We start from the raw sequence: 16,008 nt of genomic DNA, 5'->3' as shown, positions 1-16,008 counted from the left end.
CAACCTTGCAATTCTATCATCATCATCATCATCATCATAGATTATATTCTTCCTTCTCTTCATTGCACAGTCCCAGGCCCGGTTTCAACTATTTAAACATACAGTCTTAAAAGTGATTAAAACAAATTGCAGTCAATATACATGGGTAGGTCCTTATATATACACCGTGTCAAGGCCAGAAGAAAGGGTTGTATCTTTAGGGAGGAGATTGCAAAGTGCAGGGGCAACTATAAATAATGCCCCCCCCCCAATTTCTGATGCCTGAGAAAATACCGAGCAGAAACTGCCATCTGCTGATCTTAACACCTGTGAGGGGCTGCTGGGTGAACTCAAAATGGCAGCTGCCCAACCTAATGGTGGGAGGTGGTGGCAGCAGCAACAGCAGCATGGAAGATACCTTTCAAAAATGGGGAGCTGCCATCTTGGCATCACCACGATCAATATCCCTTTACACTGGATCCCCCCCCCCCGAACAGTGGGGGGGAACAGATCATCTTTGCAGAAGCCTCACTGGATGCCTCTGGTTTCCTTTCTCCTCTCCCTTCCTCAAAACTCCTATTGCTGTTGGCAAACCTCCCCTCCACTGCACTGCATAAAAGCATCCCAGAGGACTGCAGCAGCTGAGGGTACATAATCTCTGTTTCTTCTTTCTTAAAAGCAAGCGACACACCTCTCCAAATAAAGTCAATCCCTGTGGCCTGAATGAATTGTGTACCTGAAGCAAACTTGTGTCAATGGCTTGCTGTTTTGGCATAACCTACAATCAAATGCTATGCATATTTAAAGGTAAAGGACCCCTGACAGTTAAGTCCAGTCGCGAACGACTCTGGGGTTGAGGCGCTCATCTCGCTTTACTGGCCGAGGGAGCCGACATTTGTCAGCAGACAGTTTTTCCGTGTCATGTGGCCAGCATGACCAAGCCGCTTCTGGTGAACCAGAGCAGTGCACGGAAACGCTGTTTACCTTCCCGCCGGAGCAGTACCTATTTATCTACTTGCACTTTGACGTGCTTTCGAACTGCTAGGTTGGCAGAAGCTGGGACCAAGCATCAGGAGCTCACCCCGTCGCAGGGATTCGAACCACCGACCTTCCGATTAGCAAGCCCTAGGCTCAGTGGTTTAGACCACAGCGCCACCCGCGTCATATTCACGCAGTAGTAAACCCTACAGCATTCTAGGGGGCTTGCTCCTAGATAAGTGTGCAGCCTTATTGCACAATCCTAACTGTGTTTTACTCAGATGTAAGCCTTGCTGAGCTCAATGAAGCTTACTGCCAGGCAAGCAGGTTTAGGATTGCATATGAAATGTATGAAGTGGCTTTATACTGAGTCAGACCAGTGGTTAATCTAGCTCAGTAGTGTCTGCACTGACTGGCAGTAGCCCACCAGGGTTTCAGGCAAGGGAGTCTTTTCCCAGCCTTAACTGTAGATGCTGGGGATTGAACTGGGGGGGGGGGGCTTCTGCATGCAGGGCAGATCCTCTACCACTGAGCTACACTTCCCCTCCCCCTTAGCTGTAGCCCTTCGTCCAATAGGAATACAAACTTATTTCCCATGCTACTTCCCCCCATACTTTAGGAAGAGGCTAGAAGCTGTTCCTTTGCTTTGATCTTATTTCCTGTCTCATTCCTGACTCCGCTTTCATTATAAACTTGGAATTAGGTTCTGTTCTTTTTTTAAAAAAATGTAACATTAAATGCAACTCAAAATGTTGTTCTGCATTCCAGCATAAAACCAGGAAGGGTCTCATCTCTACAGCACAATTTATATTATAACATGATGAATAAATTCAGCTTGAGATTTTGCTGAAGTCACCTGATGAATTTCCTGGTGTTGTGGCCAGTCGATTTTTAAAAAGGAAAAAGAAAAACTTGGTAAAAATATTCTTCAGGCTTCAGAATATTGAGAGAGATCTCTCTGCCTCTCTTTCACCCACTCTCCAGTTTGTGCTCTGTGATGGTGAGTCACTGAAGAAGCAGTGATGTAGATCCTTCAGCTTAATGACTAGGGATGTTGACACTTTCTTTTTTACAAACTGGGTTCATACAAAATTCCCCTTCCCTTATGAAAGCCGGCAGGGAATTTTAGTTTTCAACAGCATCTCAGTAAGATCTCAGCTTTACTTGACCTAGTGATGCTCAAGGGATTTGATCTTTGCAAATACGTGTGCAGAAATTACCTGATTCGCTCACTTCTGAATGGGGTAAGGATTGGGATTGGCTATCCATCCTAAAGTATCAAAACACATATTTTGAGGGGCATTTTAGATTGGTAGATCATGGTGAAAACAGAACAGAATTATGGGGTTAAAAACAGGCCAAGGTTGCATATGCATCATACATTTAAAATATGCCCACTTCAAGAATCCTGGGGACTGTGATTTGCCCCCTGCAGAGCTACAGTTCCCAGCACTTTTAACAAGCTACAGTTCCCAGAAGTCTTTGGGAGGAAGAAATGTGTCATGGAACAGAAAAGGACAGATTTCACCTCTTCCCATGTTTACCACCCTTATTTTAATGTTTTAAAAGATTTTTTCTTTTTTTTTACTCTGCCTTTACATTTCAAAATTGCTTAGTTATTGCAAATGAGCAGTAACAAAGAAGAAGTCTTTTAAAATAGCCACACAGTGCTTTGCCACTTGCCTGAGTGAACATCTCTCCCCCCCCAAAAAAAAACACACCCAGTGGCAAATAACTTGAAGCACTTTCCTTCTGTGTTTTTTTTTTACATTGCCCTGTGTTGTTAATTATTCACCTTTATATCCTTCCCTTCTTCCAAGATACACAACCTATATACATAGGAGCCAGTGTGGTGTAGTGGTTAGAGATCTGGACTAGGACCTCTGAGTGCAGGGTTCGAATCCCCACTCAACCAAAAAGCTCACTGGATGAACTTGGGCCACCCACCCACTCTTAGCCTGACCTATCTCACCAGGGGGCGTGGTGAGGATAAAATTGAGAGGAAGAGATATATGTATGCCACCTTGAGCTCCTTGGAGGAAAGGTGAGATATAAATGCAATAATTAAATAAATACAGATTGCCCTCCTCGTCTTCTCAACAATCATGGGAGGTAGCCTAGGCTTAGATGAGGCTACCCAGTGAATATCATGCTCAGGCCAGAGATTCTGGTTCTCATCCTGGGCAGGGCTGTGACCCAGCTGCACAAACTCTTCCTTTTTCAAAGCTGAAAGAACAGGCAGTCGGCTGGCCAAAGTGGCGTCATGGCTGTGGTTGTTAGTTAAATGCAAAATACCTTTACAATACTACGGAGCGTCTTGTCTTCTCAGAAATTCGTACAGCCACCATGTAAGGAAGGCCAGTATTATTACTGGGCTTGTGTTGCAAATGCAGAGCTGTGTCTGCAAACCAGCAGCATGTTGGTGATCACCTAATCAATGGAGACCTTAGGCAGCAGTCTAACCAGGCACTTTGTGGCCAGTGGAAACACATTATTTACAGCTGTAGCCCCATGCCCGGCTACCTGGAAGTAAACCTCATTGGACTAAGTGGGATTTCCGGAGAGGAGGAGGAGGAGGAGGAGGAGGAGGAGGAGAAGAAGAAGAAGAAGAAGAAGAAGAAGAAGAACAACAACAACAACAACAACAGCAGCAGCAGCAGCAGCAGCAGCAGCAGCAGCAACAACAACAACAACAACAACTTCTTATTTATACCCCACCCATCTGGCTGGGTTTAAGATCGCTCTGCGTGCAGCACACAGCCCTCCAGATCTCCCCGCACACTCTTACAGCACATTCTGCAGAGTCCTTTGACCTCCTACACACTTTCCAAAAACACAGCGCTTCCCTGGAAGGGAAGAGCTTTCAGATGCATAGATGGAGAGCATTGATGGTGTTCTTTTTGTTCCTCCCTGACCTGCCTCATCTTGTCTGCCATGGGGAAGGGAGGCTGGCCTTTGCTTAGTTCCGCATTGTAACTTGCACACCCAGAATGTAAACAGACTCTGCTGCAAAGTAGGGGGGCGGGGAGGATTGTTTGTTTGCAGAAGATGGATATGGATTGCCATCAGGTTTGTTTGGGGCTCTTTAACCCTTTATTTACAAATATACAGTATATATATAATCTCACTGGGTTTGGGTTGAGTAATAATAATAATATGCATTAAATACTGGTTAGGATAAAAATCTCCTGTTGGTGCCTGGACATCTTTTAATGTGTTGTTGCGTTAAAGTGTACACCATCAAATATAATGTGTGAATGTGACAAATGGGTGTTTAAAAAGCCATGAGTTGATTTGCATGCTTTCCAGAGAGCCAGGACTGGCCCCTGACTTCCTATTGAGTGTACTTGCAGTGGTAAACCTGGGTTATTTGCTATGTAAAGTGTGAAATGGCCCTGATCCACTGACCATAAATCTTTGGGTGCTTCCTGTTTCAAAATTGGACCATAGCCCTTCGTAACCTGTCACTAGCAGACATCGCTTGTGACATAGTCGGAAGATTTAAGGAGCATTTGGTGGAACAAGGGATTGTTCCCCCCCCCCCCAACTTGCTTTGGGTGCAGTGGTTGGAAAGCTGCTATAAAACTAATTCTGTGTTTGGTTTAGTCTTGTTCCTTTAAAGAAAATAGAGGATATTTTTTTTAAGGAAAAAAAAAATGAAAATGAAAAATAATAGTAATAATAATTTTATTATTTATACTCTGCTCATCTAGCTGGGTGTCGAGAGTGGGCAAACCCACACGCTAAGTGCAGCAAAGAATTGGAGGAAGGACTTTATTCATAGGCACCTGTCTCTAAGGTCTGATTGCCCTTATCTAGAACGAATGTGCATGCTCCCATGAGATAACAGCTCCACCAGGCTGCTCCCATCCTTCCCATCAGGCTACAGAGCAGAGGGAGAGAAAGGGAGCAGGGCCACTACATTGGTCCTATAGAAATATTAGCTCCTTTATGGCTTCTCCTCCGCTTGAACTACTACCACCCTAGCTGGTTGGTTGTAGGCAGTGCTTTTTTTCTGGGGGGACGCAGGGGTATACATACCCCCTATCAGGGATGGCCAAACTTGGCCCTCCAGCTGTTTTGGGACTACACTTCCCATCACCCCTGACCACTGGTCCTGTTAGCTAGGGATGATGGGAGTTGTAGTCCCAAAGCAGCTGGAGGGCCGAGTTTGGCCATGCCTGCGCCTAAACATTTTGTGAATATAAGTTCGGCCTCATTGAGGGGCAGTATTTCAATATGAGTAGGAAAATGAGAGTACCCCTAAACATTTTTTTTCAGAAAAAAAGCCTAGTTTGTAGGAATTCTGACTCAGAACCTGCCTGTTTGCTTTTCCTCTCTGTCTTTATATTTGTTATCCAATCTGGGAACCCTTTTGGCTGAACAGTACAAATGCATTCATTTTTTAAAACCAAAATCAATTTCAACAATCCTTGGAATAAACCAGGCAGATCAGTGTTTTATGGCTACAGGGAGAGGGCTCTGAGACTAACACAGCTTCTCTGACAATGCAGTTCTATACATGTTTACTTAGAAAGTAAGCCTCGCTACGCTCAGTGGGGCTTACTCCCAGGTAAGTGTACATAGGGAGCTGCGGGCTGCAGGCCTGATGAGCTCGTCTTGGAGGTGAGGACTTCCTGGTCCAGAGTACAACAAGCCTTTTGCTGCTGGCACAGTCCCTGAAGTAGGATTATTTTGGTTAATCTTTACAACAAACCAGGTTTATGATCGATCAAGATTGCACTCTTTGTATTGCAGGTTGGGTGGTGCAGAGTCTGACAGTAATCAATTTATTTATTCAATTTCCAGAACTTCACTTCTTTACTGCCCAATAATAACCGAATCTCTGTTGACAGATTCCAGTAAAGGTTAAAAATATTAGAATCGTAAGAGATGGAAGGGACCACGTAGGTCATCTAGTCCATCTAGTCCAACCCCCTGCAATGCAGGAATCTTTTGCCCAATGTGGAGCTTGAACTCACAACCCTGAGATTAAGAGCCTCATTATCTGCTGACTAAGCTGTCCATTTTAGCATGGAATAAAAACAGAGCAATGCAAAACCAGAATAAAAACAACATGGCAGGTCATAAACCTGCAGTGAGATTTGAACTGGACAGCTGGCATTTTTGACTCTCTTTCTGTCCCCTGTTCTCCTCCCCCCGCCGCCCCTGCCCCAAACTCCAAATTCCTGGCATGATAACCCAATGCTGCCATGGGGATTTCTATGAAAAGGTGATGGACAGACTTTCGTTTCTCTGAACTTGCTCTGTTCCTCCTAACTCCTTTTCCTTTTGTGTCATGCCTTTTTAGATTGTCATCCCAAGGGCAGGGACTCCTTTATGATTGTCATAATACTCGAAATAAACTTGCTGACTGCATATAGAAACAGTGATGTCAGCATTCCTCATGGTGTGTATATCGATTGCGACACCCCCTGCCCCTTGGTTTGTGATGCCTGCAAAGAGGCTGGCACAGTCACACGCTGGATAGATCAGAAACTGACTTCTGCTTGTGCCGTTTCCCTTTTCCCCTTTAGGAAGGAGTTGAGCAAACTTTACTCCTCAGTTTGCTTGAGAAGGACTAGTCTAGCCCGAACATGTTATGCAGATGATCTGTCCCCTTCACCCCTCTCTGACTGTAGTTGGAATCTCCTAAATTCTTTGGCTCCTTCCTCCTCTGGCCTCTTCCTCCCCAGGAAAAAAAAAAAGCAAATAGAAAGTTTTTCTCCCTTTCTACTCATGGTCATTCATTGAAGCTGAATGGTGAGATATTCAGAACAGGCAAGAGAAAATACTTATTCAGCACATAGTCAAATTATCAAATTAGCTACAGTGGTACCTCGGGTTAAGTACTTAATTCATTCCGGAGGTCTGTACTTAACCTGAAACGGTTCTTAACTTGAAGCACCACTTTAGCTAAAGGGGCCTCCTGCTGCTGCCACGCCACTGGAGCACAATTTCTGTTCTCATCCTGAAGCAAAGTTCTTAACCTGAAGCACTATTTCTGGGTTAGCGGAGTCTCTAACCTGAAGCGTATGTAATCCGAGGTACCACTGTACTGCACAATGTGGCGATGGTCACCAACTCAGGCAGCTTTGAAAAGGGCTTAAGACGAATAAGGCGACCAGTGGCTGCTTAGTCATGCTGGTTGAACATAGTATCCAGAATTGGAGGCAGGTTGCTTCTGAATACCAGTTGCTGAGTGAGAGAGGGCTGTTGCTCTCAGAGTCCTGCTTATTGGCTCCCCATCAGCACCTAGCTGAGCAGGAGGATGCGAGAGGGGATAATACTAGCCACAGTGACAAGGCAAGTTGCAAAGCAGGGTCTTCCACCCCTTTTGCAACATTCAAACGATCTGAAAAGTCAGAATTAAAGAGCCTTTGCTCTATCCCAGGACCTAGAGAAATGAGAGCAGGGATAGCCAAAATGGTTCCCTCCAGGTATGGTTGGCCTGCATCTCCCATCGTCCCTGACCATTGGCTGGGGCTGATGGGAGTTGTAGTTCATCAACATCTGCCAAGGCACCATGTTGATTATTTTGACTCTCACCCCTCTAGGTACTGAGTTGCCATTCTGGCTAGCGTGGGCGGCCACCTAAGGGGCGTAGCATGGCGGGGTACCAGGGGGGTTGTGGCCTCGGGCTCTGACAACAGGTGTTACACCACTGAGCTACTCTCATGCTTTTTTCTAAGCTAGAGGATCCGAAACTGTTGTCTGTGGACCACGAGTGGCCTGTGAGCTTCATTCACTTAGCCCTTGACATAAAATCCTAGAATTGTTGGGATCATCTAGTCCAACCCCCTGCATCGCAGGAATCTTATTTGCCCAACGTGGGGCTCAAACTCAAAACCCTGAGATTAAGAGCCTCATGCTCTGCCGAGCGAGCTATCCCTGTCTGTGCATTTGTGGCTGAGTACGGGAGACAGCTCGCCCGTCTTATTCAATGTTCCTAATGATTTTTAACGGTCTTCTCATTGCATCTTTTATTTCTTACATTGCATTTCATTGTATTACAGTTTGAATTCTTCGGAATGCAAATTGTCGTGCAGCATAAAGAACAAAAGACGCGGCTACACAATTTAAAATCTTGCTGCACCTAGCGCAGCACGTTGCAATCACTACAGCTGGCAGGAAACCAATTTAGTGGTCTGTCAAGACCTCCAGTTGTTTTCATTATTATTAATGATTTTCATTTATTTATTTATTAACATATAAAACACATACATTTACATTTACATTTGTTTTACGTGTGTGTGTGTGTGTAGACCTCCAGTCATTTTCAAGTGGTCCATGGGGGGGCGGGGAAGGTTTGGGAGACCCTGTTCTAATTCAAGCAATATCGGCTGGATGACTCTCTATGGCTGGAGACCTTCAGTTGGCCTTTGGTGTCACTGAATCAGATCCTGGGAGCAGCTTGGAAGAAGGAAAGGGCAGTCTCTCTCTTCTGGCTAAGCCTCTAAGCTTGTCTGGAATGGCTCTCGCTGACCAACTACTTCACATATGGCCTAACTTGGACATATTTCCTCTGTGTTTCATTAGAGGTCTGAGTCATCAAAGGGATAAGTAACAAACAGGGTTGAATGAAACCAGACTTACGCAACAGCGACGTGAGAGGACTCTCTCTCTCTCTTGGAGAAGGAAGTGTGCCCTGAGTTAATGATTAGAGGCAGTGAAAGAGGAGAAGAGGCAGCTGCCTTATGCCAAATTAAACCCTCTGTCCCCATCTAGCTTAGTGTTGTCTGCTCTGATTGGCAGCAGCCAGCCGGGATTTCAGGCAGGCTTTTTATCCCAGCACCACCTGCAGTTGTCAGGGATTGAACCTGGGACTTTACTTCATGCAAAGCTCTTCCCTGACACTTTGATTTAGGCAGGGGATATAGTCTCCCAGTGGACTCAGAGCAGAGGCCAGGGCCTGTTTCCCTTCTGCTTTCCTTCCGACAGGAAGATGCCTTACACCGAATGAGTCCATTGATGCACCTAGCCAAGTACAGTATTGTCTTCCCCCACATATAAGTTGTGATGGTTCCCAGGTGGGTTATATTCTCTCTAAGCCAAAACCAACCGGTAGTGCTTTCAATAAATAATTAAAAATAATAATTGGCTGTGCTTCCAGGATTTTTTGTACAATGTAGTGAAGGCGAAACAAACGATGTTGGTAAATTCAAAAGTCAACCATTTGGCAGAAACTGAATAAATTCAATATTGCAAGATAAGTAAAAAAAATTAGGCTCAAGTATATAAACAACAAAGCAAACCGAGAGTTCTAGTATGCTCTCCTGCAACTTTCCCCAACCTGGTTCCTTCCAGCTGTTGTGGACCGCATTTCCCATCAGCTTCAGGCAGCACAGCTGGGATGATGGGCGATGCACTACAAAACATCTGGAGGGCACCAGGTGTGTGTGGAGAGGGGAAGGCTGCTCTCCCCTTTCAGTGGGTCCCAAGAGCGGTTCTGTGCTCGGAATGGCTTTGCCACAAAGGACAGTTACTCAGCTGTGGTTTGGATGCCCAGTTCCTCCTTGATTCCTGCATGCTTCCTCCTCTGGTTTCTTGGCGGTGGAAGAAACACACGGCCCTCCGTATGCTTTTGAACCACAACCCACACCACCCCCAGCGACTGATCATGCTGCCTTGGGCTGCTGGGGGAGTCCAACCACATTATTATTATTTATAGCCTGTCTTTTTCAGGGACTTGAGGCGGCTTACGGATCAAATAGAAACAGTTAAAAACATAGGAGAACAACAACAATACCTTTATAGAACTAGAATGATATCTAACTATAAATGATTGATTAAAAGCGTACAGATGATTACAATAAAAACAGTACGGTGAAGCATCTGGTGGGCCGCAGATTGACTTGAAAATCAACCATTTCCTGTAGGCCACGGCTGCAGAACTCTGGCGTCTTGCCTTGTATTCAAGTCCGTCGGTCACAAGCTGCGGACAAACAGAGCAGCCGAAAATAAAGTCATTGTGCAAGGCCTGGCTGCCATTCTTGCTCATCCGGCGCTGAATGTTTTGGTTTTGCGTGAGCAGCAGAGGTCTCGGTTCACTAAGGCACTACGTTCTGAAAGAACAGGCGGTGGTGGGGAGAGACCAGGGTGCCGAGAGGCGGATGTGAGCCACGTTTCTAGTCCTTCGGCTCAGTCACACAGCTCCGAGTGAGGATTAAGACGTTCGAATCCGAGTCCTCAGAGGAAAAAGGTGGGATTTGAGAATGGATTTAAAAGGATAGAGAGAAATGGGAACCTGCCATGAGAGCTATGCTGTGCCTCCAAGGCCAGAGGCAGTAAATAACTCTGAATGCTGGAACCACAGGCAGAGGAGGGGAGAAGGCTCTTGGGTTCGAATTCTGCTTGTGCGTTTCCCCTGGAGGCATCTGGTTTGGCCTCTGTGAGAGCAGGGGTGCTGGACTAGATGGGCCATGGACTTGTTCCAGCAGGCTCTTTGGATGTTCTTAGAAATGAGAATGTAGGGTTGTGTCTTACTTCTAAGAAAGTGTACCGGGCAAAAGGGGGGGGGGGGAGAGAGACACTCTGATCTTTTCCAGTCAGCTGAAAGTTGCTGACTTCACAGGCGGAAGTCTGTCACCTTGGAGCTGTGGACGCCAAAAGCGCAAACCACGAGTGAGGCGTGGCCTGGCTGAGCCGGCCTGGCTTGGTTCTGCTCCGCAGGTGCTGCCTGAGCAGGGATGGGCAGCCCAGAAAGGAACACGGAAGTCCCCGAAACTCTTGCAGAAAGTGTGTGAGCAACACGTTTTGTTCCGCCGCACTTTCTGGGGATGAGTGTGTCTGTTTGTGCCTTCTGGGAGCAGATCCTTCGTTCACAGTTTCAGGGTTGTAGAGGTGAAAGGGAAGTGGCTTCCCCCCTCTCCTCATTTGACGGCTGTTTTCCTGTAGAGTTGCTGCTTTTTAAGCTGGTACAGTGGTACCTCAGGTTAAGAACTTAATTCGTTCTGGAGGTCCGTTCTCAACCTGAAACTGTTCTTAACCTGAAGCACCACTTTAGCTAATGGGGCCTCCTGCTGCCGCTGCGCTGCCGGAGCACGATTTCTGTTCTCATCCTGAGGTAAAGTTCTTAACCCGAGGTAATATTTCTGGGATAGCAGAGTCTGTAACCTGAAGCGTCTGTAACCCGAGGTACCACTGTATAGCCTAAGGGAGGAATGAAGAATTGGCAAGCCCCCAGTTCAGTTTTTGCTTATTTCTCTCGAGTTTAATGTGGCCTTGGACAAATGGATGTGGGGTCTCTCTCTGTCCTCCTCCCCTTTGCAACAGGCATGGGGTGGGATGGTCTTTGAAGCTTGAGGGCCACATTCCCTTCTGGGAACCTCTTGGGGGCCACATGGCAGGGCCAGAGGCAAAAATGGGTGAAGCAATTGGTGTGCATTTTGCCTTTTGTGCTGTGGGCTGACGACTTCTCTATCACACGCATTTTTTTCTGGCACAAGCCAGAAGTTTAGGGACACATTCCAGCCAGTGTGGTTGAACAATCAATCCCTCTTTCCGGGGACTTAGGTCTGTGAAAGGAATAGGGGCTAGCGGTTTCTAGTTTTCTAATAGTGATCCCTGAAAAGTGTCCCCTCCCTCGGGCTGGTTGTAAAAAAGGCAGGCAGGTAAAGCTTGGCTGATAGCAGACTGAGCACTCTAATGGAACAACCTCGGTTATTTCTAATGCATATCAAAAAATTGGACTGTTTTTCAGCTTCCTATTCACTATACAGAGGTGGCATTACTCCCTCTTTATCTGCCTTCCCTCTGTTGTAAAGCTAGAACTTCAGCCGGTTTGAGGGCTGGCTTTAGCTTTAGGGCAGACAAAAGGGAGGAAGTCATTTTTCAAGCAGTGCATGAATAACCTGCGGAACACCCTGCCATTTGATGTGACGGGTGCTGTCTTACATCGTTTTCTATTTCTTGTTTTAATTATTGGGGGGGAGGGGAATGAAAGGAAAATAGATTTGTCACTGTTTGTATGGTAGCTAGATGTAATTGTTCTTTTACAGTTCTTTACTCTGACATGTCTCCTAGGAATTCTGTGGACAACGATTCATGAATCGAATCAAATTCAATTAAAAAAAATGGAACTCCCCTGGGCAAGGGCTGTATACCTTATGGTTTCCTCCCTGCCCCACTTCAAGGCACTTTTGTTGCCTTCTTGTCTTGCTTGGGAGCCTCAAGACTCATGCTAGGAAAAGGAATTTCGACTAGTCCCCGGCCCTCTCCTCAACCTCCAGATGTTTTGTCTGGATCTCCTGGGAGCTGCGGTTCAAAACAACTGGATGGCTCTGGATTTGGGGAGAGACCTTTTAGCCTGATGCCACAAGACAGTGTAGAGCAGAGCGCTCCAATATTGTCACGCTGATCCACGGAACAGAATCCACACTCTGGGAGAGGGCCAATCCTCCCATTGGGCATGGTGAGGCAGCTGACTCCAACACGGCTAATTTGGGGGCGCTGTGAAAAGAGAGCTGCATTGGCTGTTCAATTTCTGTTTTTTAAAGAGGTGCTTGTGGGCTTTCTTTCCTCAGCTGCGGAAACAGATTCCCTTGGGTATTCCTTGCATGTAGAGTGATTCATAAATTCAATAAACAGTAATACAGTGGTACCTCTGGATGCGAACGGGATCCATTCCAGAGCCCCGTTCGCATCCTGAAGCGAACGCAACCCGCGTCTGCGGGTCACAATTTGCCGCTTCTGTGCATGCATGTGACATCATTTTGAGCGTCTGTGCATGCGCAAGCAGCAAAACCCAGAAGTATTCTGTTACTTCCTGGTCGCCGCAGAGTGTAACCTGAAAACGCTCAACCTGAAGCATATTTAACCCGAGGTATGACTGTCATTGGCTGAGCTCCCCTGTTTCAGCAGCAAAATATCTTGGGTCGGCCCTGTCATTGGGGTTGGGGATCTGCAGGAGGGAGGAGTACATGGGCGCCTTGTTGGGATGGCAGCCTGATTCTGTGTTTGCTTTGCCCTAGGATATGAATGGCCTGGAAGAAGGGTTGGAGTTCCTCCCCACCATGAACGCCAAGAAGGTGGAGAAGAGGGGTCCCAAGCGCTGCATAGCGGCAATAACCATCGTCCTGGTCTGCCTCCTCCTCTCCCTGCTTGCTGGGTTCCTGGTTTGGCACTTTAGATGTAAGTGAGCCCCAGTTTGCAAATTGTGGGGTTGCCGCATGGTATTATGATTATGATTATTTAGATCTCGCCTTTCTGCCCAGACTGGGATTCAAGGCAGGCTTACACAAATTAAGCAAGACAGCTAAAATGCAGAAAGCTAAAAACATATAAAAGATCATCATTAAGGAAAAAAAAAAATTTGACGCTGATAGAATCAAAACAATATAAAAAACTAATCTACTGAAATACAGGTCATAATAAAAAAACAAACCAGTGCAGTGCTATTAAAAGCCCTTTCCTTGTAAAAACCATCAGTTATGAAAACCTCCTGCCTTTTAAAGATATTGGAAGAAGCAGGGGAGAAACCGCAGTTCAATAAATAAAGTTTTTTGCCACCTTTAAAATTTTTATTCTCTGTTACAAGGACACATTGGAGCAGGCTGGGAATATCATCTGTCCTCAATAGGCAACCCCACCAATTAAAACATTTCCCTTGGTGGATCAGTTGGCCAAAGCTTTAGTTTATTGAGCTGCTGACTAAGCCAATTTAAACTTAAAATCCAGCCGAATCACTGCGTGAGCGGAATGACAACTGCTCATGCTGTGGAACTTCCACCCCCTTGTGTGCCCCCCAGACCCCCAAGCCTGCTATGGAGTTTTCCCCAACCCTTCAGAGTGGGATTCAGGTTTATACGTCCATTGTCTATCTGATATATAGTTAGTTCTAAAAACAATTACAGTTGTAAAAACAAGTAAAACCATACCAGCCAAAACAGAAGAATGTAGATTCAATCACCAGGCGTGTGTGTGTGTTGCACAAAATTAAATAACTGTTGGCTGCATGTGGCAGAAGTTGTATAACCAAGATGCTAAACACACCACAACTTGAAGAAGACTATTGATTTTATTATTCATAAGCACCAGCAATGTGCATAAGCTAATAGTGGTCTTCGCCCCAAGGAGCTTACACTTTAGATTAGTGTTTCCCAACCTTTTCCAGGGCCCTGCCCCCTGGGTTTCAGAAATTCATCCCCAATGCCCTCTACTCTACCCTATCAAAAGCATGATTCAGAATACAGTGATACCTTGGAAGTCGAACAGAATCCGTTCCGGAAGACCGCTCGACTTCCAAAATGTTTGGAAACCAAGGCACGGCTTCCGATTGGCTGCAGGAAGCTCCTTTAGCCAATCGGAAGCTGCGTCGGACATTTGGGTTCCAAAAAACGTTCACAAACTGGAACAGTCACTTCCTGGTTTGCGGCGTTCGGGAGCCAAAACGTTTGACTCACAAGGCGTTCAGGATCCAAGGTACGACTGTAGTGGTTTGCATGACCCACTAAAAAGGAGAATAGCGCATTGAAATTAAAAACAGTACCAATTAATTGCACATTTATTTGAAATCCCATGGTTTAATCAATTCACCAAAAGGGGTGAACTTGATCCAGTGGGATCTTTGGGGAAGAATGATAATAAAAACGTAGAACCCTGAGTGCAGATCTCTATATATTGGGAACCACTCACAAAACCTGCCGGATAGTATGTGTTGAAAATGCCTCCTTGAAAACCAGATTGCAGAGCTGCAAGAACGGAAGTCAAAGGAGTGTGTTGCTTATTTTCTAAAGCTTGATGGAAGGTTGCTTGGTTCTGTTAATGGGCACCCAGGAAATAAAGGCTTCTCTGGATTTGGAGCAATTGGACTGGGGCAGAACTGTCCAAATAAAAATAATAATAACTGGAGCCCATTTGTTCCAGGCACCTCTAGACCTATAGGTGTAGAGCAGGCTCCATTAAACACTGTTCTTATCTTTCACCCGCAATATGGCTTCTCTTAGACAGGAATGCCCCTGTGCAGAAAGTCTACAATGGCCACCTGAGACTCGTGGGGCGCAACTTCATCGATGCTTACGAGAATTCCAACTCCCCTGAATTCGCTGACTTGGCCAGGGAGGTGAAGAAAATGGTAAGCAGCTCCTGAACTCATAGGGCGAACTTGGTGAAGTGTCATTGATTGTGTAGCATAATACAGTGGTGCCCCGCAAGACGAATGCCTCGCAAGACGGAAAACTCGCTAGACGAAAGAGTTTTCCGTTTTGGAGGTGCTTCGCAAAACGAATTTCCTATGGGCTTGCTTCGCAAGACGAAAATGTCTTGCGAGTTCCTGCGGGTTTTCCCCCCTCCTCCCCCTTTTTCTAAGCCGCTTATCCGCTAAGCTGATAAGCCGCTAAAAGCCGCTAAACCGCTAATAGCGCTAATCCGCTAAGCCGTCAATGGGCTTGCTTCGCAAGACGAAAAAACCGCTAGACGAAGAGACTTGCGGAAGGGATTCTTTTCGTCTTGCGAGGCACACTGTAATAATATTTATTATTTATACCCCGCCCATCTGCATGGGCGTCTCTGGTGTGTTGGGCTGGAGACACAGGACTGAACTAAATGACGCCAGCTCCCATCAGCCCCACCCAGCATGGCCAGGGGCCGAGGAGTTGTAGTTTTACAATGTTTGGAGGGCTGCAGGGTTTGCATGCTTCTGGGCTCAAGCAAGGTGAACCCCACCCTCCCTCTTTTCAACCTTAAATCTTACTTCTGTATACATCCTTTCAAACCCAAAGATGGTTCTGGTTTGATGCTTTCTCACTTGAACTGTTTTACTGTGAGACTTACCCAAGAGAAGCTCAATTGACTTAAATGCTCTTATTACTTAAATGTAATAAAGCCACTCCCCCCCCCATATGCTTTTCCAATCAGTGGATTCCACGTTTTGGAATCCGCTGAGATGATGACCCTTGGATTCCTAGAGACAAGCTCAACTTGCAGCCCAAAGCAACTTCCTGGAAGGACAATATAAAAACACCCCGAGAACAGCGCCTCTGCAGCTGTGTATGTCTGTCAGTTGAGGACACTATTCATTATATGTTGTACTGTATATGAAATTCCGAGGGC

General features: G+C 46.0%; 1 protein-coding gene across 2 annotated transcripts in view; it reads left to right on the top strand.

Annotated features, from left to right (window-relative positions):
* The window catches only part of ST14 (ST14 transmembrane serine protease matriptase), a 35,818-nt gene that overhangs the window by 2,113 nt on the left and 17,697 nt on the right, over positions 1-16,008 (top strand). Inside the window, exons 1-3 of one of the 2 annotated variants that reach the window (XM_081843093.1) lie at positions 10,021-10,159; positions 12,930-13,089; positions 14,904-15,031. In XM_081843093.1, the coding sequence (XP_081699219.1) occupies positions 12,933-13,089; positions 14,904-15,031 (285 nt within the window). In that variant the 5' untranslated portion in view covers positions 10,021-10,159; positions 12,930-12,932. Of the gene's footprint in view, positions 1-10,020; positions 10,160-12,929; positions 13,090-14,903; positions 15,032-16,008 lie in introns of those variants that run through there. The other variant, XM_081843092.1, reaches the window with a different exon arrangement.

This window comes from Podarcis erhardii (assembly GCF_964252035.2).
Source record: "Podarcis erhardii genome assembly, chromosome: 16".
Taxonomy (NCBI): Eukaryota; Metazoa; Chordata; class Lepidosauria; order Squamata; family Lacertidae; genus Podarcis; species Podarcis erhardii.
This window is presented reverse-complemented; position numbering and strand designations above follow the sequence as displayed.